Consider the following 23,051-nt stretch of genomic DNA (forward strand, 5'->3'; position numbering starts at 1 on the left):
TTGAAGTAATAGCATGGGATAGTGGGTATGATCGGAAATTATTAAAAATTTTAAAAAAATTGCAAAACATGAAAAACCTGTCAGTTTATTGAAACTTGGGGAGAGAACCACATAATAAAGCAAAACATCTTCTGTAATCATATTTAGTTTCAGGAAATATGTTCTCTGTTGTTGTCTCCTTCTGAATATTTCTCTTGGTTTTTAGGTTTCTGTCCCCTACATCGTACATCAGTGGGATCACTCTGCTGGAACAAAATAATGTCATCTTCAACCCATTGAAGGAAAGGGGTGAGCAGCTTTCTCATGGCCAGTATTTTACCTCCTTTAGAAAGCAGCGTGCCCTGGAAGCAAATATCATCATCTATTTTGATGAAGAGTGAAGCCAGTTCTAGATGCTTTCCATGCATCAAACAGGCTCGCCGTTTTGTTTTTTGTTTCTTTTTAACTTTGTGTGTGAATATAAGAATCTATATTGTATAGAGCAAGTGCCAGGACTGAAGTTAAATAATGAACAAATAGCCGTGCTGAATCTGCCAGTCGTCCGTTTCTCTCTGAAGGACTTCAAAGGAACGTGTGTAGGGGAAAGTTAGAAGGAACGAACTTGTTAACAAGTCTGTTGGGTAGTTTCTTCACAACCCTGAGACAGTTAGTGGTTAGTTTATAGCCTGAAGCATAACTATTTATATCTCTTACAAACATCTGTTGTAGCTTGTATATGTTAAAAGTGATATTACTGAACTCCAACAGCTTACTTGCACCCTATGTTAACGTTACTGGGTGGTCCCTTTGCTCTTAATTATGAAGAAGTAGAGCAAGTGAGGAGTGATGTGTGTTAACTGATGACTTTGTGTACAAGTTTCAGCTCACCTTTAATCTATTCTCTTAGATGCTCCTTACCTTGCACAAAGTCTCCACATTTCTAATTATGATTACTCCTCTTAATTTAGCTTCCTTTCTACTCTACTTTTTACCTGCATACTTATTTTTATTAAAGGCTTGAGGTTTTTTTTCCTTTTTGCTTTGTTTTGCAGAATGCAATGCGTCTATGAATTCCCTTTCGCCACAAATATCAATGGAGTTTCTGATTGCAGTTCATGCATCAGCTTCCACTTTACATGACCTTAAACATTTCCTTGGGTTTTCCTCACACTGTGTTTTCAAAATAAATAGAATGAGAGTTAATTCTGTTCTGCATGAAGCAGACTGGCTGACTCTCTCACCCCCAGCTTATTTTTGTTACTTGTAACTCTTTTAATGTAACACAAATGCACAGTTTTCCTTCTACTCTCGGTTTCTTTAACAAAGATTAATTGGCATTTTTAAAGCTAAGTTGTCCAAAAGTCATAGGTTTGTACGCTCGTTTCAGATACCTTAGGTCATATAGTGTTGGGTATAGCTGTGCTGGTTAAAGATGGTCCTGCTGTGAGTTGATAATCACCACATATGAGCCAGAAATTACCATGCTAATAGGTCAACCGAGAGCTGGGATTGTATGAGTGCACAGCAGTGTACTTAAGACAAAGTCAGCTGGTTTACATCATAGCCACCTTTAACAGTGGGTTGAACTAGCCTAACTGACTTAATGTAAAAAGGATGAGAAATCATTTGCGTGTTCTGTGAGCTCAGTGGTAGAGCTGTGGAAGTAATTAGCTCTGGCAGGGTGGCAGTGGTAAACATCTGGGAGCGATACCAGCTTCATCTAGCATCGTTTGCAGAATGAACATCTGCTTAGGCTGTGTATCTGCTAACTAGAACTGGATGCTTTACCCTAAATTAGGTTATAAAAGCCAAATGTGTAAATACCTTTTCAGTTATTTTTCTTAAAGTTTAACATAGTTTGTTTCTTACCACTACTGTGTAATGAGGAGATGTTTCTCTTTAGTGAACCAAAGTAATTCCTCAGTTAATTGCCTCAATTTAAGTGTGTGATTAGCTCAATTTGTTCTTCTTGATTTGCAATAGTTGTCTTCACTAAATCTCATCAGTTGCTATCTTGCCTAATAGCTTAATCTTCTTCTACTGTAATTATAAGTCAGAGGGGAAGCTCTTACGGGAAATAAATGATATACCCATGTAGAATTCTTTCCAGCTGTTCCCCTGGGAGAGAATAGCGTCAAAGTCCTTCTTGATGAAATAATCTATGGATCTAGCTCAAAGCTGTGCACCTCTTTCTTCCTTAGTGTGGCCTGAGGGATTTAGATGTGGAATGGCTCTTCTTTATGGAAATCTGGAAGGAAGGGTTGGTCCAGCTTGTCTGATTCTTCAGAAATTCTTGCCATATCCTATTGTCTTTACCAGTTTACATGTGTTATCTCTGTTGCTTCCCTCTCCATGTTGTTCTTTGTGTCACTAATATGATCTTGCATCCTTGCTAACTGTAAAGCATTCTTCTTTTTATGTGACTGTTTTACCTCTTATTTCCTCACTTCTCGCTGAGAACTTCATCTTTATCCCACGGCTAAACAATTTATTTTAACAGCATTTTGTGAGGAACTTCTTCAGCCTCTAAAAGATTAAATAGTGTTTACTCTTTCTTTGTTAATCTGTTCAACTGTTCTGCTTTTATTTTGAGGGTAGCCTGGTCTGTGCTTCGGATGTCATGGTCAGGAATTAGATGCGTGTCTTTTGAGAAGGAAGAAAAGCAGCATTTTGTATGTGCCTGTTCACTCTAAATACTGAAAGACACTAATGCCCTTGCTGGTGTTTTAGAATGCGTCCCCTTAAAGTATTTTGAAAGATATCTCACTTTGTTATTGTAGTAAATGCTGTTTTAATTTTAACGTTAAATGATTCACAACTTTAAAAAAAAATAAAAACTAAGCACTCCTATTGGTGAGTGCATTATGTCGTTCCTGGTTTTTTTTATTTTGGTGGGGAAATCAATAATGTATTTGGGGTTTCAAAGAAAGAGATACTGATTTTAAAAAGACAGATACACAAGCTAGAACCAGAAAATACATTCATTAAAGCTATTAGACAACCTCTAAATGCAGTTTTTACTCTTTTCCTCTGTAAATTGTATTCTTAAGAAAAATACACTTCATCATAGGAGTCCCCAAACTGTAGCATACCTTTTAGCTAGTATTCCACAAGCTACTTAAGATGATATGTGCATGTTGTCTACAAATAGAAGCTTGTTCAGCTCTGCAAGCACATGACCCAATGCCAGAACCAAGATCTGCTCTGTCTGCTCATATTTGTGGTTCCCAAGATGCTTTTGCGTGCATAAAATGGCACAGATTCCCTAAGAGTAACAGCTCCATTTAAGCACGAGTGAGTGAAAGTCAATAACCTAGTTTGTAAGTGAAGTCATGCTTATGTCATCCTGGTGAACTACTTTGGTCTTTAAAACTGGAAAAAAAAAAAATAATGCAGTAATGCTTAGGAATCATACTTTGAGTAGAACCTGATGCAAAGTAAGGCCTGAAGTTTGTCTCTATGCCTGAAGCTGTTAAGTAAACAATGAAGGGAATCTTGAAATGTATCCTGTTTTTCCTAAATTAGACATGTACTCGAGACTGTTATAATCTGTAGTGGAAAATATCCAGAAATGTAAAAATTGCTCTTCAAAATAGTCATATACTGTAGCAGTATGCAATGGTGAAGAGACGATTTAAAAATAGCTGAAAAAATGTGTAGTGGTTGAACACATTACAAAGAAAAAAGGCTCTGTTTCAGAACTTAAACCAATAAAAATTCTAAAACTTAGTTGTTTGATATTGACCTAAGTGGAAGAAAGCAGAAAAGCTGGAATTAATACCTGGATGTAATCTTTTTCAAGACTTGAGCTCTATCTTCTTTTCTAATATTAGTATTTTTTATAGTCGTTAAAAATTAGGTTTCCTTATGTGTCAAGGAAAATTGAGTTTTGTGGTAGTTTTTAATGGTAATAGCTTAATGATTTGTGTGATTTCAGTTATAATGGCTGCTAATCTGACAAGAAAATGAAAAATGAATTAGTAATTTGATGGAAAAACTATCTGGTGTTGATATTATGCTACTTTTTTTTTTAAATCGCTGAATGTCTAACTTTAAAAAAAAAAAATGCTGAACTCATCTGGGCACCAAACTCCAGCTAATGCTTAGAAGGAATAACATACATAAATTTACTTGTATTATAAATCCAATTAACATTATTATTTCCCAAAGTATAGAAGGTCTATGAAAATGAGACTTGTGAATTCTTAGGTTGCTTTTGAAACTATATATTCACATAGGCCTAGTTGTTTAACAGTTGCTAGATATTGTTCCATTCTTTGTTGAGCCTTAATGAGTTGGACTGTAGATTCCTGATGTCAGAAGTGATTTGAATATTTGGTTTCTAAAAGTAATTTCAGGCCATTACTTTACAATATGGGATTCATACTCATAAGAGATGAGGAATTCTTAACAATTTTTACATTTGGGTCATTAGTTGTAAACTACTGTTATTTGAGTTATAGTAATGACTTTTCAAAACAGAAACATAAATCTTTGCTTGTTTCTAGATTTTATGTATTACCTTAGAATAAGTAGTGCAAAAATAAATGCTAAAGTTTATTTGAAGTTTATGCATGTAAAAGAACCTCAACTTCTTATGAAAAATTTAAATCTAAAATACAAAATGATACAATGATTTTTTTGCTGATGAAATCTGTTGTGTTTTCCAACTTTTTTTCTGAGAATATGTATGTAACTACCATTGTCAGTAAACTTGCTGATTTTTTTTTTACAAGGGGAGGTATACATAAATCTTAATCTTTTACAACTGAATTCTAAGTGGTCACTTTTGTAACTGACTTCTTTTTTTTTTTTAAGAATATTTGTTCATACTTATGATGATTTGACATAATTAACGTTTTATTAACCATGATGGCAACACAGACATTAAGTATAGACAACTATCAAGATGGACAACAGGTGGGTGTGGTTTTCTTTCTCTACAAACTAAATACAGTTAGCAAGAGAAAAAAAGGTAGTGTTTTTTTTCCTTAAAAGTCTGCTTTGTCATTGTTTAACTATCTGTTCTTGTTTGTAAACCAAAATCTTTAAAGTGATAAGCTGCTATTCTTTAATACTTAGATACTTATTAAAGACTTAGCATGACTTTGCTGAACTTGTGCAACAATGGTTAGGTAAGGGATTTTCTTCTGAATCTGCTCTAGGTGATTTGTGTGCTGTAATGTTCCTATTTTTAGGAAAGTCAAATGGATATCTGTAATATTTTGTGTATATGATGCGTCTGTGTTCTTATGTGCTTGCAGTTACAGTAGGCAGATGATGTTTATACAGTCATAGACTTGCTGGTCTTGCTTAAGTGAAGGATAAATCAAGTTATCTAGAATTATATGCTACTTTGACAACATATAAGTTGATGCAATTATGCTGCAGGCTGAAAACTGGTTAAAACACTTGAATTAATTTTAACGAGTTTATTGATTAGAATTACTAACTTCAAAGCTGGTCAGTGGGATTCCAGTTTCTTATTTCTGTTAACAAACAGCTAGAATAATGAAAAATACTGAGATATGTCTGGTCATGATGTTTCTTTTTTGTACAACAGGCTGTATATTGCAACAATTTGAATTGCTAAATTAAAATACTGTTAACTGGAGACAAGTCATGCAGTGGCCTGTACTCTGAAGACACATTTTTACATTACTATGTGTCAGCCCTAAGCAGTAAAAACAAGTACTTCTGTCAGCAGATGGCAACAGTGGCGAACAGTCAGAAGAAAAACAGCAACTTTTCCCATCTCTTAGAAGATGTGTATCTGAATGCAATCTGGGATTATTGATTTTTGTTGTTGTTTGCTTCTTTTATTGCAAATCTTAATTTCTCTGTGTCCTCTCACCTACCTTAGATCTTTTACTATATACCCCCAGCAAATACGTGCCATCCTATGACACATCAGTGAAAGTAATACATGTTTTTGTAAAGAACAGAGTGGGAGAGAGCCTTTTCTTTCTATTTTGTATTTTAACCTCTCGGTGACCAAGATAGGTCATTTGGCAGCTTGTAGCTTTTGTAGTTTGGAAATGGCCCACAGAAAGTAGTTTGCAGTTTTAAGTGAGCTGTTTTCTCCTCCTAGTGAGATAGAGCCCTAACTGAACATGCTCTCTCCCTTCAGACTCTGCAGATGTGTAGCTCAACATTTATAATCAATTGTATGAGTCATCCTCTTTTATTTTGCTCTGCCTTCTTGTCCTTAGCCACGGCGAGTCCATTAGTTGCATCTTTTCTGCAAACATTCTGTTTTAAAAATCATCTGCGCTTGCTGAGGAAGCTTTTGCAAGGCATGCTGCTCTGTTGGGTAGGATACGCTGGCATTTTCTCAGCTTCTGATTTTGCTTAGGAGATGGCCCGACAAGTAATAAAGCACAAACCTTTCAGTTATCCCAGACTTCTTGTTCAGAATAGTATAAATTATTTTGCTACTGTTGTGTGAAAATAGATTACATTCTCTCAGAGTCAGGTTCTCTACTAGTTTCTGGAAGCCAGCTCTCTTCTTGGAGGTTTTCTGTGAGTGATGTGATACGTACATCTCACAGGAAAAGAGGGCAGAGGATTGCATTCTGTACACTTCCTTTCTGGAGGTGCCAGTTCTGGCTGCCTGGTGATACCTAGAACAATGTCTGTCCTCTAGTCAAGATAGATGTCGTTAGGTTTAAAATAGAAAAGAAAGGTTGCAGTAATTTCTTGTCTTCTTACAGATGGTTCCTAGTGCTCAAAGGAGAGAAGACAAAGAAGTTTGGATTGGGGGGTGGAAACTGACTTTCACAGGTCAGGTTCCTTTAAGAAAAGGGATTTAGCTGGAGGTGATGGGACAACCACATTTGACACCTTCAAAGCACCTCAAAGGCATTACCAGCCACCTAGTGCAGTTTAGGAGGTGTTCAGTAGAAGCTGTGTCTCCGTGGTGTTTTTCCAGCAGTGGCAGGTTGTGAAACTGTGTTAAATGGATTTGTAGAAGCAGTTACTGCTCTTTTCTCCAACAGGTCAATATTCCTGAAATAATTGGTTATTACAATACATAAATTTGAGTGGTAAAGGTCAGGGGAGGTTATGCACCTGATAACTCAAAGATTGGAAGGACATAGAATATTTCAATTCTTTCTAAGAAAATGCATGTTTCAATGGGCAAGAAAAACTTCAGGATCCCTTTTGTTCAGTATCCCAATAAAATGTACAGTAAGAAATAAGAGAACTTATGACTAGAAACTTTCCTTTCTGTTTTCATCCTAAAGGATTTTTCTGCAGACATCCCCATATTTTTTTTGGAGCAATGTACTGTAGCATATTCCAAAAATTCAGAGACAAAATGCTTTAAGAATTTACTAATATTTGTCATTCCCATTTTACAGCTGAGTGCTGAAACTTGAAGTGACCTTTACATTACCCATTAAAAAAGGGGTTTTGTAACTGCTCTGGCTTTTTGGGTAACTGCTACGTCATACCAACTTTCTGGCAATTTAGTAGCCCTTTCCATTGCTGTTTCATTGGAAAACAGTACGCTTATTTTACATCAAGCATACAGATTTACTTATCTTTTTCTACAGATGCAAGTAGTAACAGAGTTAAAAACTGAACAAGATCCCAGCTGCTCTGAAACTGATGCAGAAGGAGTGAGTCCTGCCCCTGTAGAATCTCAAACTCCAATGGATGCAGACAAGCAAGCCATTTACAGGTAGTAATGGACTTGTGTTCTGTCTTTGAAGGGTAAAGAATAGAGGATTTTACATTTTTTTCATTAATAATAAGTAGCCTAAAAAGCAAATGATCTCTTGGCTAACTGTCTTAGTAGCTTGCAGGGGTAGAATGAGATCAAGTTAGTTTCACTGTTAGTCTTCAGCCAAGAAAAAAACACTTCCCTTTATTGTGGGATTCTTCAGTTTCAGCATAGTTTTAAAGAATGTTCTAAGCGGGACTGCCTTTAAAGCAGAAGTGAAATTTAGCAAGCTACTCAGACTGTTGAACTATGGTCACTATTTGTTATACTGCAGTTTTTATCTTTAATGTGAGATTTTATTTTTATTGTAATTAGGTTGATCTTTACTCCCTTTTCTTTAGGGATAACAATCTATTGCCCAGTAATTAGCTCAAACTGGATTAAATGTTGATGTATAAACATACTCATTTGAGGTTTTTCTAGTGTTAAGTGCTTTGCTGAGCAGTATGCTCAGTTTTTATGAGGTTAAGTGTTCTTTCACTTTAAGTGCTTTGTAAATACATAATTATTATGAGTTTGCAGGTAACAAAAAACAAAAAACCAAAAAACAAACAACCCAACCCAACCCCCAAAAAAACCCCAAACCAAACCCAAAAGGATGTATCCACTCATTTGCAGACTTGTGCTAACAAATTCATCTTCTGCTCTGAGCATGATTTCGTAGGAGGCCTCTGAGTACAGTCTGGATACTATTCTCAGTTCTGTAAAGTTTTGTGATGTATAAACTTGACCCACATTGAAATAAAGTCTGATAAAAATAATTTATTCTTCATAATTTAGATCTGCATTCATCCTATTTGTAAATCCTAATCCTCATTCCTAATGCACTGTATTGATGTATCTCTTGCCACTCAATGACATTGAATGAAATAGTATGCCATAGCTTTGTAGATTGTGATTATTCTCTTTATTTAAATATGCATATTTAATGTTTTACTTGCCTCTAGGTTGTGTGGTAGATCAAAATGAAAACAACCCCAAACTTTCATCTTTTGCTGTAGCCAGTGGCGTTATATTCAGTCTCTTCCAAGATTTATCTCTTTCTCACATGAGCAACTGTTAACCTTACATTAGCTAGATGTTTTACTTTTCAGTGGTGTACAATGTGTAATATGTGAAAATATTTACTTATTTTAACTTTTATTCTAGGCACCCACTATTTCCCTTGTTAGCACTATTATTTGAAAAATGTGAACAATCTACACAAGGCTCAGAAGGCACAACTTCTGCCAGTTTTGATGTAGATATTGAAAATTTTGTAAGGAAGCAGGAGAAAGAAGGAAAACCCTTTTTCTGTGAAGATCCAGAAACTGATAATTTGGTAAGTATAAGCTGTTTCTTTTATTTCTGAAACAATCGACACATTTGCCACCTCTAAATTCTGATCTCAACTGGTGCATATAGTTTCTCCTCACATTTTTCTTCCTGTAAGAGATTCTTTTTTTATGTTAATGCTGAGAAACACTTTTTTTCTGACCCCTTTTTTGCCCTCTTATCTTTAAACTTACATTGAGCCCTTCACAGTTGTCTCCTATTCTAAACTGGCTGAGATCAGTGTATTAGAGATGAACAGAAACGTATGTTTGCCATAGCCAAGTTGACTGCAAATCAGTTTTGGAGTGTTAACTTAAAAATCAATTTATCAAAAACATGTATTCGATGTAAATCTTTTCCAACTGTGTTTTTTAATCAGGGTTCATCTACTTGGTGTGAGTGAAGGGCTGTTTTAAGACGAGCTTTAGAAACTCTTCAACATCTACAAATTTTTTCTTATGTGTCATTGTCTCCTTTAGGACTTTCTGAAAGTCCCTCCTGTGTCCCCCAGTGCTTCAGTCTCTCTTGAATCTCATCTATAGAGAATACCTCTCTTGGCATACTAGTATCTAATGCCTGCCTTCCTCTCTTTTGAGTCATGTTGCAACTAGATGTTATCATATTCAAGAGTGTTAGAATTATAGAGGTCATGTGTTTTGTTTAACTTTTTTAAAAACCTGTTCTTTTAAGGGGACTGTGTAATAAAACAAGTCTTTTTCCTTGAGTTTACCTTGTAGAAGAAAAGGCTATTTAAAATATGGATGTTTACAAATAGAACTAAATTGATGAGAGATTGTGAACAACAGAAATGGTTATGTTTTAAAGCTGATAGCTAGAAAGACTTATGTGGGCAAACAGTATCCTTGTGGGAGGCTAAGATGATGTACCTGGCAAAAACTCTTAACTTAAACCAACACTTAAACAAGAAGTAAGTCTGAGATGCTGTTTAGAATTGGCAGGAGTGTTGCAGTGAGCAATGTGTTAGGAGGGGCACGTACTACAGCAAAAAAGAGGTCAATTTTGCCTGCTTGTGCAATCAGACCAAATAGTCATTTTGCGTAACTTGATTTCTTTCTAAACACTTTATGACCAATCATTAGTGTACTTAAGTTCTGAGAAGATAGTATTTAAACAGTGTCATGAAAAATAAAGCTACAAGAGTCTGTATGTATAATTAGACCAGTGTGAGAGTAAAGAAGGTAGAAGACAGTCTGTTCTAGAATGAGACAAGCTTTTACAGTTTTAGCTAAAGAGATGTAAAAAGTTACTTTCTTGGCTACTTGTTATATCCTTTTACCTGTAGGTTACAGTGACCAGGACAGAAGTATCTTAATACATCAATGTAAATATAAAGACATCTTAGATTAAATCTTCTTGAAGGATGGATCAAGTTAACATAATTCACTTTGAACTAATCCGCCTGCTTTCCAAAAGGTCTCTTACAGCTTTGGGTATGGAGCTGTTTGTCTTACAGATTTCATTTTCAGTTTGGAAACATTTTAAGGCTCAAAAAAGGTTTTTGTGTTAGAAGGTGACCCAAAACAGTGCCCTTCAGAATGATGGAAAATCAGCTAAAGGAGGGTGCATAACATGATACATAATGATACTCTCAGTATTAGTGTAAAGATTCCCAGTTTATAAATGAAGAACTGAAGAACAAGTGTTGGGTACTTTGACCAAAGTTACAACTAGAACAGAGTTGAACCCCCAAAATCTCAATAGCTTAATCATCATATTTGTGTGGGCAAATTTTGATGCAGCTCACCTGAGAAATATTTATTGATACAGACAGTGACTTGGTTTTCTAAGTAGAAAGAAGCATTGACATACCTACTAAAACAGTTCCATGAATAAGACCTGTAGAATGACTGTTGTTGCTGTAGAAATTAAAAATATACTACAAAAGAAGAAAAATAAAAGCAGGAGGGGAAAAAATGAACAATAATTACCTTCTTTAGTTACTGCCCCAGTGTGAGCAGCAGTGGTGTGTGGGGTGCTTTGCTTTTTAAATATTTTTTTTTATTTGAAATGTGAGTGGTGTAATAATACATTTATACTTGTAGCGCAATATAATGATTGTCTTACCTTTGTAAGCAGAGATACATACTTCAGCACAGTTATAATGAGATGGTTTGTCTGTGAAAAGTTATGTTGGTTCTGTTGGGCTGCAGTAATCCTTGAAGACTGAGGGCCACTGGTACCATAATTTTAGATCTTTCTTGAACAGGAAAGCATTCGGGCAAATTTGGGGGGGAGTGTAATGTCAAGGGAAAAGGAGATAAATACTCTAAAGAGCTATTAGTTTCTGAGCAGGTCTAAATGCAGGCTAAAAACTGCAATTCATCATGGATGCTAATTTGCATATGTACAAAATCTTATACCTTTTGGTTGTTAAAGAGTGAATTACACATAGAATTCACCCAAAAACTTCCCAGCTTCAGGATCTTGTGGTTTGACCCAAGTACCTAGAAAGTTGACTACCAGGAGTGCTTATAATTTTTTAATTGCTTCGTTCTTTATCTCTTTAACTCTGTAATATGTTTGGGATTTTGTTACTGCTATCGAGTGACATCTCCAGAGTGCTGATTGTGCATTAGCTGTGAATTTGAAGACACCAACAAATTTTTCCATGGCTCTTTCTTCAAAGACTTTTTAAAATATACTTGTCTCCAATGCTTTACTCAAAAAATGAGAGTTAGTTCTGTTCTGCATGAAGCAGGTCTGATGACTTGCTAAGCCTCAGATTAATTTCTTCATTTGTAACTGATTTCAATGAAAATACACGTTTCCCTTATAGCTCAACTCCCAGTCCTTTGTTTTCAGAAACATATCTGAAATCTAATAGTTGGAATGTTGTAGTTCTGATTCAGTGGTTGAGGAAGGAGCAATGGATGTGGTTTATCTTGACTTTAGTAAGGCTTTTGACATTGTCTACTATAATGTTCTTATAGAGAAACTGATAAAATATGGACTAGACAAATGAACAGTGAGATGGACTGAAAACTAGGTGAACTTCTAGGCTCAAAGGGTTGCAGTCAGCAGCATAAAGTCCAGTTGATGGCTACTCATAAGCAGTTTACTCCAGGGACTGATACTAGAACAAACACTGGTTTAACATCTTATTAATGACACTGACGATGGGACAGAGCAATAACCTCAGCGAGTTTGCAGATCTTGCTTAACTAGGAGTGAGTGGGTGATGACCGTATCACTATGCCACTGTTGAGAGTTATTGTTGTATTTGGAGAAGCTGGCAAATGGGGATCTCATGGAGTTCAACAAAGGGAAATGCCATAGTCCTGTACCTTGGGAGGAATAACCTCATGCACCAGTACACTCTGGGGCCCAACCAGCTGGAAAGCAGGCTTGCAGGAAAGGATCTGGCAATCTGGGTGGAGTCAAGCCAAATACGAGACAGCAGTTCATCCTTGCAGCAAAGAAGTTCTACATACTTGGGCTGTGTTAGGAGGAACATTGTCACCAGGTCAAGGGGTGTGATCCTCTCCCTCTGCTTGGTACTGGTGAGACACATCTGGAATGCTGGGTATGGTTCTGAGCTTCCCACTACTAGACATCTACATACTGGAGTGAAGCCAGCAAAGGACCAAAAAGTTGATTAAGGCACTAGAGCATCTGTCATACGAAGAGAGGCTCAGCAAGCTGGGACTGCTTAGCCTGCAGCAGTGGTGGTTTGGGGGGGGAGGATATTATCAATGTATCTAAATACCTAATGATGGAATAAAGAAGACAGACTCTCTGACTCTTCTCAGTGGTGTCCAGTGGAAGGGCAAGAGGAAGCAGATTTAAATTGAAACAGGGAAGTTCCATTAAAGCATAGGGACACCACCCCGCCCACTCATTTTTACTGTAAGGGTGATTGAATACTGGAGCAGGTGGCCCAGAGAGGTTGTGGAGTCTCCATCCTTGGAGACAGCCAAAACCCAACTGGAAGTGGCCCTGAGTAACCTGCCCTAGTTGACCTTGCTTTGAGCAGGGAGGTTGGATTAAACAATCTCCAGAGGTCTCTTCCAACCTCAGCTATCCCAAGGTTTCTGTGAGCCTTCAGAGATCCATTTCCCAAAGATCCTGCATGCCTTGGCCTATTTAACATGCTTTTGGTTGTACACAAGCATTCCCTTGGGTCTAGCTTGCTTTGGTTGTAGATGGGTTTGCTGTGTTCAAATAGTCCTTCCTGCTGAGTGACCTGTTTGTGACTTAAGTGGTGACAAAAGTCTCTTGGTTTATGTGGTATTCACTTTATTGATGGGCTGCACAAATCTGGCTGATTTTGCTTGAGATGGATGAGGAAGTAACTGTTCATATCTTGTGTTCTGTGGCTACTGAGGTCAGTACTGTCTTAAACTAGAACCACACTGCAAAATCAAAAATCTTTGGCATTTGAACTCCTGTTCTGTAGTTGTATTGTTAGCTATGATTTTCTGTTACTGGATACCAAATGAAATCTGAGCATGACTTGTCCTCTGCCTGTCCTGAAGGCTGGGGACTCTGAACAGCTGACATTCTGACAGGCTATTCATTTTGTCAGGGGCAATGAGCAGAAGAGTTTCTGTCAAGTTGTGAAATAGCTACTATGGTTTTCATCTCTTCTTCAGCTTGAAATATTGGTGCTTGCACAGACAAGGCTGTAGCTGGGCATTTTTTCTGCCTTATGTCACATTAATCTGGAAAAAAATGTATATATTTAGAATCTCTTTTTAGTAGAGAGGGTTTCTAATATTGTGCACCCTTGTTGTATCTTCTGTTCTTGCTGTCCCTCCCTTTTTAACTGCACAGTTAAATCCACCATTCACTTGAAAGGAGAAGCTAGTGAAGACTGCTAATTAGAACGAGCCAGAAGGGTGGAGTAGGTAGGCAGGACACCTACTTGCTTTTATCTGACCCCAGCAGAGTCGAACAAATAAGGTGTAAATGCTTGCTCCGTAGCAGTCATTCAACTTGAAGCCAGAGCTAAACTAAGATGAATAGAACATTATAGAACTATATAGAGCCAATTTCAAGTCCAATCTGAAAAGAGTGGCAGGCCTGCCAACAGTAAGGAAACTGGCCACTAATTCAGCTTTTTCTGGTTTTTTCCTTCTTTTGGAAGGGGCAGGTACAACTCAACTACACTGCACAGTGTATTTGATGGAGATTGAACTAATGGTTCCAAAACAGCAGAATATCATTTCAGGCTCTGTACTGCCTATAGGCTAATTAACTAGATAACAGAAATTGTCAAGATACTGATTGTAGGGCCTCTTAACAACCCTGGCAACGTTTCACATCCTGCACTCACTTGAAATGCCTTGAATATTCCAAAGGAAAAGTTTGGTTTTCATCCAGGGGACCATGGAATGTTAATCTGGGTGGCATAGGCATTAGATCAGTTTGACCAGAAAGGAAGTTGTTAAGAGCAATATACTAACTTGAGTAGCTCTTAGTAAGCTGCAGTATACATTACCTTGTTACTTTGATACTCTGGTTCCCATTCTAAACTAGTTGGTGGTTTCCTGCGTTAGTAGTATGAAGGATTTCAGCACAGGGAAATATAGGTAACATCCATCTTTTGAGGATATCTGTATCTTAAGCTGGCCTGTAAACCAAGTTTCAGTCCTTTTTTATTATCTAGGTGGAGGGATTCCACTTTTTCTAGTTAACTACTCCAGCAGTGCGAGTTGGTGGTTTTGAAGTGGCATGGCAGAGGGTTGTAGTCAACACAGAAATAGTGTCACTAGGCCTTCTGCTTTGGCGTTGTCTTTCCCAAGTCTGACTTTGTCAGGTGCATTGTCAAAACAGGGTGTTTGCAGTGAAATGGATGAGAACATTTCTGTAAATATTGATGGTTTCTGGATTGGGTGAGAACTTTGGTATTAGGCTTCAGCATATTTAGAAGAGTGAGAATTCCTCAAAAGAGATTGTAACAATTTGGAAACAGGGTAGAAAAACTGGCACTTCCCTATGGAAGGTTTTTTTCCTTAAAGTAATTTTTAAGGTACGCTGTGAAATGACCTGAATTAAGCATGGTTTTTATTTGATTTATTGTTATGTTCCTGATCTTTTTTTGTATGTGCATTCCTATAACAAAGTCAGCAAGTGTTTGTGTTCAAAACCTGTAGCACTAAAAAACCCACAAAATTGTGTTATGGCTTCCCTGATGATGTTGTCTCTTCCTGTAAGAGGTGTACAAGGTGCCTCTTTTCCTTCCAAGGAAGAGCATATTGCAAAAGAACGCAAAGTTCAGTTCTGAAATATGTTGAAAGAAAACTGAGAAGCTTCAGTGCTAGCTTCTGAGCAGATTTTATCAGCTCACTCTGAGATGTAGGAAGTCTTGACATTCTGGGTATGTCTTTACTTTTAATGCAGAATCATCTTCCAGTTAGAAGAGGTAGCTGTCTTGGGACTGAAATTTTCCCAGGAGTTCCAGTCTATCCCTAATTAATACCTACAAACACAAAGAAAGTAGCTTTTCCGTGGTAGGTAATGTTTGCTCTTCAAGAACTATTGGCTGAAAACAGAACTATGAATTTTTTTCCTTCCAGTGTCACTGACTGACCATATAGGTTAGACTATTCAGGAAGGTAAAAAAAGAGAGGTACAGGTTTATGATTTTGTGCAGTATTTAGCTCTCACAGGTATGCATGGCACAGTATATTATTGGAGCCAGAATTATTCTCTGTCTTGGAATGTCTTCTACAGGTCTATTCTATTCTTCAGCAGTTTTGTCTGTTCTGATTCTTGGTCCCTCACACTGTCTGTTTCCATTGTTCTTCTCTGAACTTGATGTAAGTGCTGATTAGCTGTAATAAGTGTTGCAGACCTTCCCTTTTCAAATCCTGATCCTTGTGGGAAGGAAGTGGAAGCTGAAGGTTGTGCACATTTTACTTGCTAGACTGAAAGTGTGCTTTCTTTCCCAGAGCTTTAACTTCCTCTCTATTTTTTTATTGTTACTTCTCATCCACTTTAGTCCTTCTGTCAAGCATCATTACCAGAAGAGGTGTGTTCACTGTTTAGAACCAGATCTTGGTGGTCTGCATTGCTAGCTGTAGGTTCTTAAATGCATGTGCTTCTTTCTGGAAGTGCGCTCAGCTGTATCCACATAACATGGAGCATCATCTGTTGGAGCTCCTTACCCTTTGCCATCTCTATCTCATTTTCACAGATAAAACAAATCTTGAAATGAAGCAATGAACCAACTTCTCCTTGTTCTCCACTAGTACCTTTTTGTGCTTAGGACTTAACATGGACGTTTTCCTACATGTCTTAAGAAGTTTTTCAACATGGGTGTTTCCAGATAATTTTTAGGGTTTTCACAGATTATATTGTATCTTTACACATTCAGTACTTCATAACTTGTGTTGCTTACTGTTAACCCAACGACTGCAGAAACATCATGTTGCTTCAGGATGGTTCCTACCTCTTGTATTGCTTCTGTTCAAAGTAAACTCTTCCCATATATGGGTGGCTTTTTTAATTTCTCCACATTCATAGGACCCTAGGATGATTCAGATTGGATTACAAGCTCAAGAGGTCTGTAGTCCAATCCCCTGCACAAAGGAGGGTCAGCTGTGAAGTCAGAGCAGGTTACTTATGGCTTTATCAAGTCTAGAAACAATACAAAACAATGAGTGTTAAATACACTCTCACTTTTGTATTTGAACAGGACACTACCTTTTTTGAAGACCTCTGAGTTTTTTGTTTTGTTTGGGGTAAGGATTTTTGATCGGTACCCTCTTCTCAAAGATGATCCTATTGAATTTTTAGTTGTATCAGGAAAGGTTGTGGTGGTATAGCCTGCTGATTTCATTTGAATATTCTTGACTGGACAAGTCATGCTTTTGTGTTTCTGAAAAGTGTTCTTGCTATTGTAATATGAAGAACTGTCTTGTAAACCTCTAGTCATCCCTTTCCTAGCTGTGTCTCCTAGCTGGGAACTCAAAATAGGCGAGAGATTATCAAATCAAAATAAATGAAAGCAAAATACCCTCTCTCCCAGAGTTTGTGTTCTTTCCTTGGAGACCTAAATTTCCCCAGAAGGATTTGCTCAGGAGGGTAGGTGAGCTGTGAATGTATGTATTTTAACTATTTTTGCAAATGAGAAGTCATTTGAGTGCAAATGTTACTGGTCAGTATATGAAGATTCTTTCCTGTATGTTGTGCACATATGTATTTGCTATATGCTTATGTTATGTGCCCTGAAATCTGTAAAAAATCGTGTGTATATGTTTCAGATAAACAAAGGTGAGCTGGGGATTATGACTAAGGTGGTGCATAGTGTGGTCTGTGCCCTTTGCACCACATGCTGGAGGCACTGAAAAGATGGGACGCAGGCACAATCTAAAGCATTTTTAGGGCTAAAGATGTCTCCAAATTTAATATATGATATTGTTATATATGAATAAGCTCTGGATAGCAGTTTTAGCAAGAACTGGAAATTTTCCAATAATCTTTCTTTGCTTAATAGGTTACCATTATTTTTATTTACAACAGTTTCAGTAGTGTACGTATATCTCATGGTTACTCCTATCTTTGTACATACCTCTGAAGTGATGCTCCAGGCTTATTTCTACAGCTGAAAAGACTGAATCAATTGGGTTATAAAAATTCATTGTTCTGTGGCATATTCTACTCAGCAGCTCTAAAGAACAAAACCATGGTTGTAGATTTTTAAGGTGTGCCTTTTAAGAACACAGGAATGAAATATTACTGTTGCTGTGATCTGTCTGAAAACATTTCTCTGTATTACCTTTGTTCAATGTGAGTTATTTTTCTCAGGAGTTCTTGATTTTTTTAAAATATTTTTTTTATTTAGTTTCAAGGGAAACCTGAACTTCTGATAACAAATTTAAGTTTGGTCCACCCATGTTGCAAGAGAGCAGGAGCCATGTGGCCACAATTAGTGTAGTTGTAAATGAGTAAGTCCTGGTGACAGGCGTGGTGTATTTACAAAGTTTTGTTTCCCTTCCTAACAACAGTAGCCCAGATTCCTGTAAGAGTAGTGTGACTGTGTGTGGCTCTGCAGAAGCCTGCACAGTGTTACTAATTCTTGGTTTATAGTTAATTTTTACTTTAATTCAACTTCACTTCAAGTATCAACCATCAGTTTGAAACTAGATCTAAGCTGAAGAAAGGACTTCAATTTTTCTTCCAAACAAATGCTGATAAATAAATAAATAATATAAATATGAGTAATAGTTTAAGAAAAAAAAACCCCTCCTGACAGAGCAAAACTAATCACAAATACAGTCAAGTATTATGTGCCCAAAGTTATGTTACCTCAATTTTGGCTGAGTGTTTAAGGCACTCACCAACATATGTGCTTTGCCACACATGAAGAATTTTGTAACTTAAACTTTTTTTTTGTCTCTGAAACAGTGACAGAATATCTTTATACATAGATGACGTTTGTTCTGTGTTTAAAATCTAGTTAAATTTGCATAATTTAACTTGGTTGTGTTTAAAGGTACTTAAACACAGTTTAAACAGCAACCACTGCTGAGGGCTGTTTTATATACCTCAGTGCTGGGCCATTTCACTTATTTCAAAAGGCTTTTGGTGTCATAAGGTCAAAAGAGTTACCAGATACCAAGTCTACAGCTCAGATTTTTCTGCAGCTGTGCTTTTAAAGGTACAGGTTGGGGTTGGTTTTCTTTTTAGCCCTGAGAAGGGATAAGATTTCTTCTTACGGCTTCATTTTTTTTTCCTCTTACTTTTTTTAACATACAAGTGCCTGCATTAGGTGAGTGTCATTCGTGTGCAATACCTTCTACTGAAAAAGCAGGGCAAATGTCTGTCACAATGAAAGCTAAAGTGGTGATGGTGGAGAAGGGAGCACACACCCAGAAATTTGCCTGTGTTGATCTCCTTCAGGTGCTTTGAACAAAGGCAACTTCAGCTCCCGGTTGGCTTCTTTAGTTAGAATAAGTGGATTACTTATATATATATATACACTATACAGGATAAGTAAGCTATCATTTCTGGTCATTGGATTCAGTGCTCTGGCCAGGTAAATGAGCCTTCATGTAGGACAATTTTTTCCAAATAATGCTAAAATCAAGCTCTGCACTATGTTTCAAAATTATAATTATTCAGTTTCATAAAAGGATATTTTTCTTGGCAATCTAGTATAGCAAGTAAATGGGGATGGCGCGCTGTATAAAAAGTAAGTTAACTAATTACTTTGCCAATATGTTATGTATATATTTGAATGTCCTGGATTTCCTACTGCTTGATGAAAATTTAGACCATCTCAATTTGGTTTCAGCTTTTGGTCTTCTGCCATGACCCTTACAATCACCTAAGCTATTTTTATGCAGTATGTAATACCGTTAGCTATCCAAGCTTACAAGTCTTTTCCTTGCAGTAAGCATGTTAAGTATTCTCATGACATACATATCTCCTGCACTTCAATTTTTGTTTAAACATGGATTTGTTACTGGGTTTAGTGCCCTGTATTTAATGGTTTATATTTCAGAAACAGTCTCCTCACCTGAAAGTTCTTACAAGATGTTACCCCAGAGTTTTTAATCTTTTGACTTAAAATTGCAGAGGAAGTTCAAAGCTCTCAGGCTGAAGTGTTTGGTTACTTTTAAGCTTTTTGAACAGTGTGACAAGTTTGGCACCTCTCTAATTCTAAGCTATTGTATTTTTGTTACAGGTGAGATGGCAGGCCACCTCCTGTACCTTTCAGCCTCCCTAGCAATCTGTGTGACAAATTTATGCTAAGTCATAGAAGGGTCTTTTCAATATATCTCTAATTCACCTGTACACTTTTGGTTTTCTTGGGTCAGGGTTAATGTGGAACCGAACCTGATTTTTCTGATACATAGCTCAAGATGACTATTGCTTACCAAGCATGTTGCAACCATTCTTTCCAAATAGTATGTGTGGATGGAATTACTTTCCTTCACATTTGGTCTTGCGTGGTGTATGGCCCAGATTTGCTTGATGGGGATAAAGATCACATGGACATACAGGCTCATCCTGTGCTCCATGTACACCTTAACTATTCGCTTTTTCCTCATGTGTCACATGTGACAAAGATTATATTGTTGTTGTGTTTCATTTCACCTGTATGGTAGTTTACTTATGTAGTAGAAGGGTACAGGTTTGGTATGTAAACATGTTCCTTTCACATTTTGGGAGCATAATGGTCAGAGCTAGAAAACTCCAGTCAGCACTTAGTAACTCTGCTTTAGTTGGATGGTCTTTGTTATTGGCAAGTAGTGTTTGTTTAAATCTCTCACTAAGTATTCTTAAACTAAGTTACTTTGTTTATAAATATTTTTTCCTCAACTCTCCGTAGATGGTAAAAGCAATCCAAGTTCTACGCATCCATCTGCTTGAGCTAGAAAAGGTTAATGAACTCTGCAAGGATTTCTGTAGTCGTTACATTGCCTGCCTGAAAACAAAAATGAACAGTGAAACTCTATTAAGTGGAGAACCTGGAAGTCCTTATTCACCTGTGCAATCTCAGGTATGTTTCAAACACAGTTAGGTTTTGCTTAGGAAGTTATAACTACGGTTCTATTAGTTTGCAAATAGAGTTTCTGCAGTTTCTTGTACTTTCTCAAAACTCGTTAAGAGTAGAAAGAGCTGTATTTTTGGTGCACACCTGTGTGCCACTGCCTGATGGACAAATTTGTTGAAATGTGCTAGAACACATTTTGGTTTATATGTCTCTGACACTACCTAAATGCAATAGCCAGTTGTATTTTTTGTAGTAAATTGACAACAGTTAATTAACAACAGTTAGTATATTATGGTTGATGCTTCTGCCGTTAGGTGCTGGAAAGCAAGCTCTGCTGTCCGAGTACCTACTAGATATCTAGTCTTAGGGTGTGGCCCTTGTCTGCGTTACTAATGTGTTTGATGGTATGTATTCTGAAAAGCCTCAATTACTTTTAAACTTCACTGTCTGGACTCCTTACTGAGGTTTTGGTATCTGGAAGTGCGGAAAGGAAAGTCTAAAATTAGACAAAACCAACTTTTAAAAGATTATTTTTGCATGTCTGTTACAGTCTTCTGTAGAGACAGGAGGGACTGAATTTTGCATTTGGTAACAACGAGATTATTCGTACATACTAAGAAATTTATAAGAGTTTGCATGGTAGAGGTTGAGTAAGAACTATCCTGAGCAGATTAAAACATTCTGGGCATCTTGAATTCTTATGCTTAATACATTTTTTTTGAAATTGAAGGAATTAAGGTAATAACTAAAATTCTAAAGCTTTGAAGTTTGTAATAAGAGCATCAAGGGTATATTCAGTTTGTCCTTTTTGCCTTGTGACTTTGGAAACTGTTTCTTTTAGTTTTTATATACCTAGAATAATTTCTCTTCTAAAATTTCTCAAGGTAGTTTTACATCTTTTCTAACAGTTGCTTTCATGAGGGTTTTCAAAGGTGTAATGGTTGGTGATAATGAGAAACTTAATGTAGGTAATGATGAACCTCTAATGAAGTCTCTTTCTCTTTGAAAGTTAATCCTGTGATTGAATTACAAATGCGTTTTTAGAGCCAAAATTACACAAGCATGCTTTATCTCTTTTAAAAAAAAAATATGCAAGCAACTAATTGTTTTATTTTTCTAGCAAATTCCAAGTGCCATTGCAGGCACACTCAGTCCCCAAGGGATTATGGTGCCAGCATCAGCATTGCAGCAGGGAAATGTAACTATGGCAACAGTAGCAGGTATGACATAGTAAAGAAAAACTGGCACCTTGCTCTTCATTTCTGTTTCTTTTATGGCTGTTACAAAAAATACACAAATGCTTTAAAAATTTAACTCTAATACCTGCAAAGTTGTTATAATACAGTAAAGTGCCTTATTGGTTTCCGAATGTTTAATTTATATGTGTACCAAGTATGCATGTGTGAGTGGAGGTTACATATATATATATATATATATATATATAAAATACTAAGAGATTTTTCTGTGCAACACTACTTTTTTTGAAAGACATTTCGGTGACTGAGGTGTTTTACTTCCCCCCCCCCCTTTTTTTTTTCTTCTTCAAAAAAAGGCTAGTTTGACATGTGTTACCTACAATACTGCACTTGTTAGCTGTCTCATGCTCTATAGAATTTGGAAACTAGAGTCTGTGAAATCCTTGATGGTCCAAGTTGTTCTGCTATTGTAGGGAGATGACATTTGAAGTGAAATGTTTTATCTTCTAAACAAGGTTTTAAAACAAACAGGGGAAAAAAAAAACCCTTGACTACAAATGCAACAAAGCGATGCAGTCTGTTCTTACGGCACGTACTTGCAGAGAGGCTGTCCTGAGACACAGCGTGTGCTTTGTGGCTTTGGTGCCCAGGATCCCCAGTGCATTCACTGAGATTGTCACCTTAGTTGACCTGAACATGTAGGTGTCACTCAGCTGACTGCCCTAACCACTCAGCACACATGGGTGTGGTTTTGGTGTTGCAAGCCTGGTTGGCTGTAGTTAGCTCAGTTAAAATCATGAGTTATTTTATAGCCTCATAGTCATGGCATTTTCCTTTTGAAAATAGATTTAAAATGCCTAAAATACAGGGAAACGTAATAAAATTTCATACAGATTTTTGTGGACAGAAAAAATTCTAGTGTAGCAAGGAGCACATCTTGCATGCTTACTAAAAAAGAATAGTTGATACATCATCAAAACTCTTGTATTGTCTGCAGTTCTGACGTATTTGTGTGTTTAAAGAGAATAATATGTGAAGGGCTTTTACTTACCTATGATCTTTGTTTTGTTTTAAGGGGGGACAGTGTATCAGCCAGTCACTGTGGTCACGCCACAAGGTCAAGTGGTGACACAAGCACTGTCACCTGGAACTATTCGGATCCAGAACTCTCAGGTTTGTTTCATGGGCTTCACAGAATAGTATTCTGGGTTCAAATAAATATCATTTTTTAAGAGTTTTGGTTTAAATTTAACACACTGTCAGAATAAGCTCTGTGTTCGTACACATAGTAACTAATGTAAAATTAATGGAAGCATTGCTATAGGAGTTACAAGTTGTATGATGTGGCATAAGGTCCCAGGTAGAT

The 23,051-nt window shown here is 36.9% G+C and overlaps 1 protein-coding gene across 4 annotated transcripts in view; it reads left to right on the forward strand.

Annotated features, from left to right (window-relative positions):
• Nucleotides 1–23,051, forward strand: part of PKNOX1 (PBX/knotted 1 homeobox 1) — a 49,557-nt gene that overhangs the window by 11,414 nt on the left and 15,092 nt on the right. For all 4 annotated transcript variants that reach the window (XM_040585173.1, XM_040585170.1, XM_040585169.1 and 1 more), the window contains 7 exons: nt 206–288; nt 4,798–4,899; nt 7,539–7,666; nt 8,858–9,029; nt 20,325–20,495; nt 21,610–21,709; nt 22,761–22,858. In XM_040585173.1, the coding sequence (XP_040441107.1) occupies nt 4,849–4,899; nt 7,539–7,666; nt 8,858–9,029; nt 20,325–20,495; nt 21,610–21,709; nt 22,761–22,858 (720 nt within the window). In that variant the 5' untranslated portion in view covers nt 206–288; nt 4,798–4,848. The remainder of the gene's footprint in view (nt 1–205; nt 289–4,797; nt 4,900–7,538; nt 7,667–8,857; nt 9,030–20,324; nt 20,496–21,609; nt 21,710–22,760; nt 22,859–23,051) is intronic.

Source organism: Falco naumanni, chromosome 2, assembly GCF_017639655.2.
Source record: "Falco naumanni isolate bFalNau1 chromosome 2, bFalNau1.pat, whole genome shotgun sequence".
Lineage (NCBI taxonomy): Eukaryota > Metazoa > Chordata > Aves > Falconiformes > Falconidae > Falco > Falco naumanni.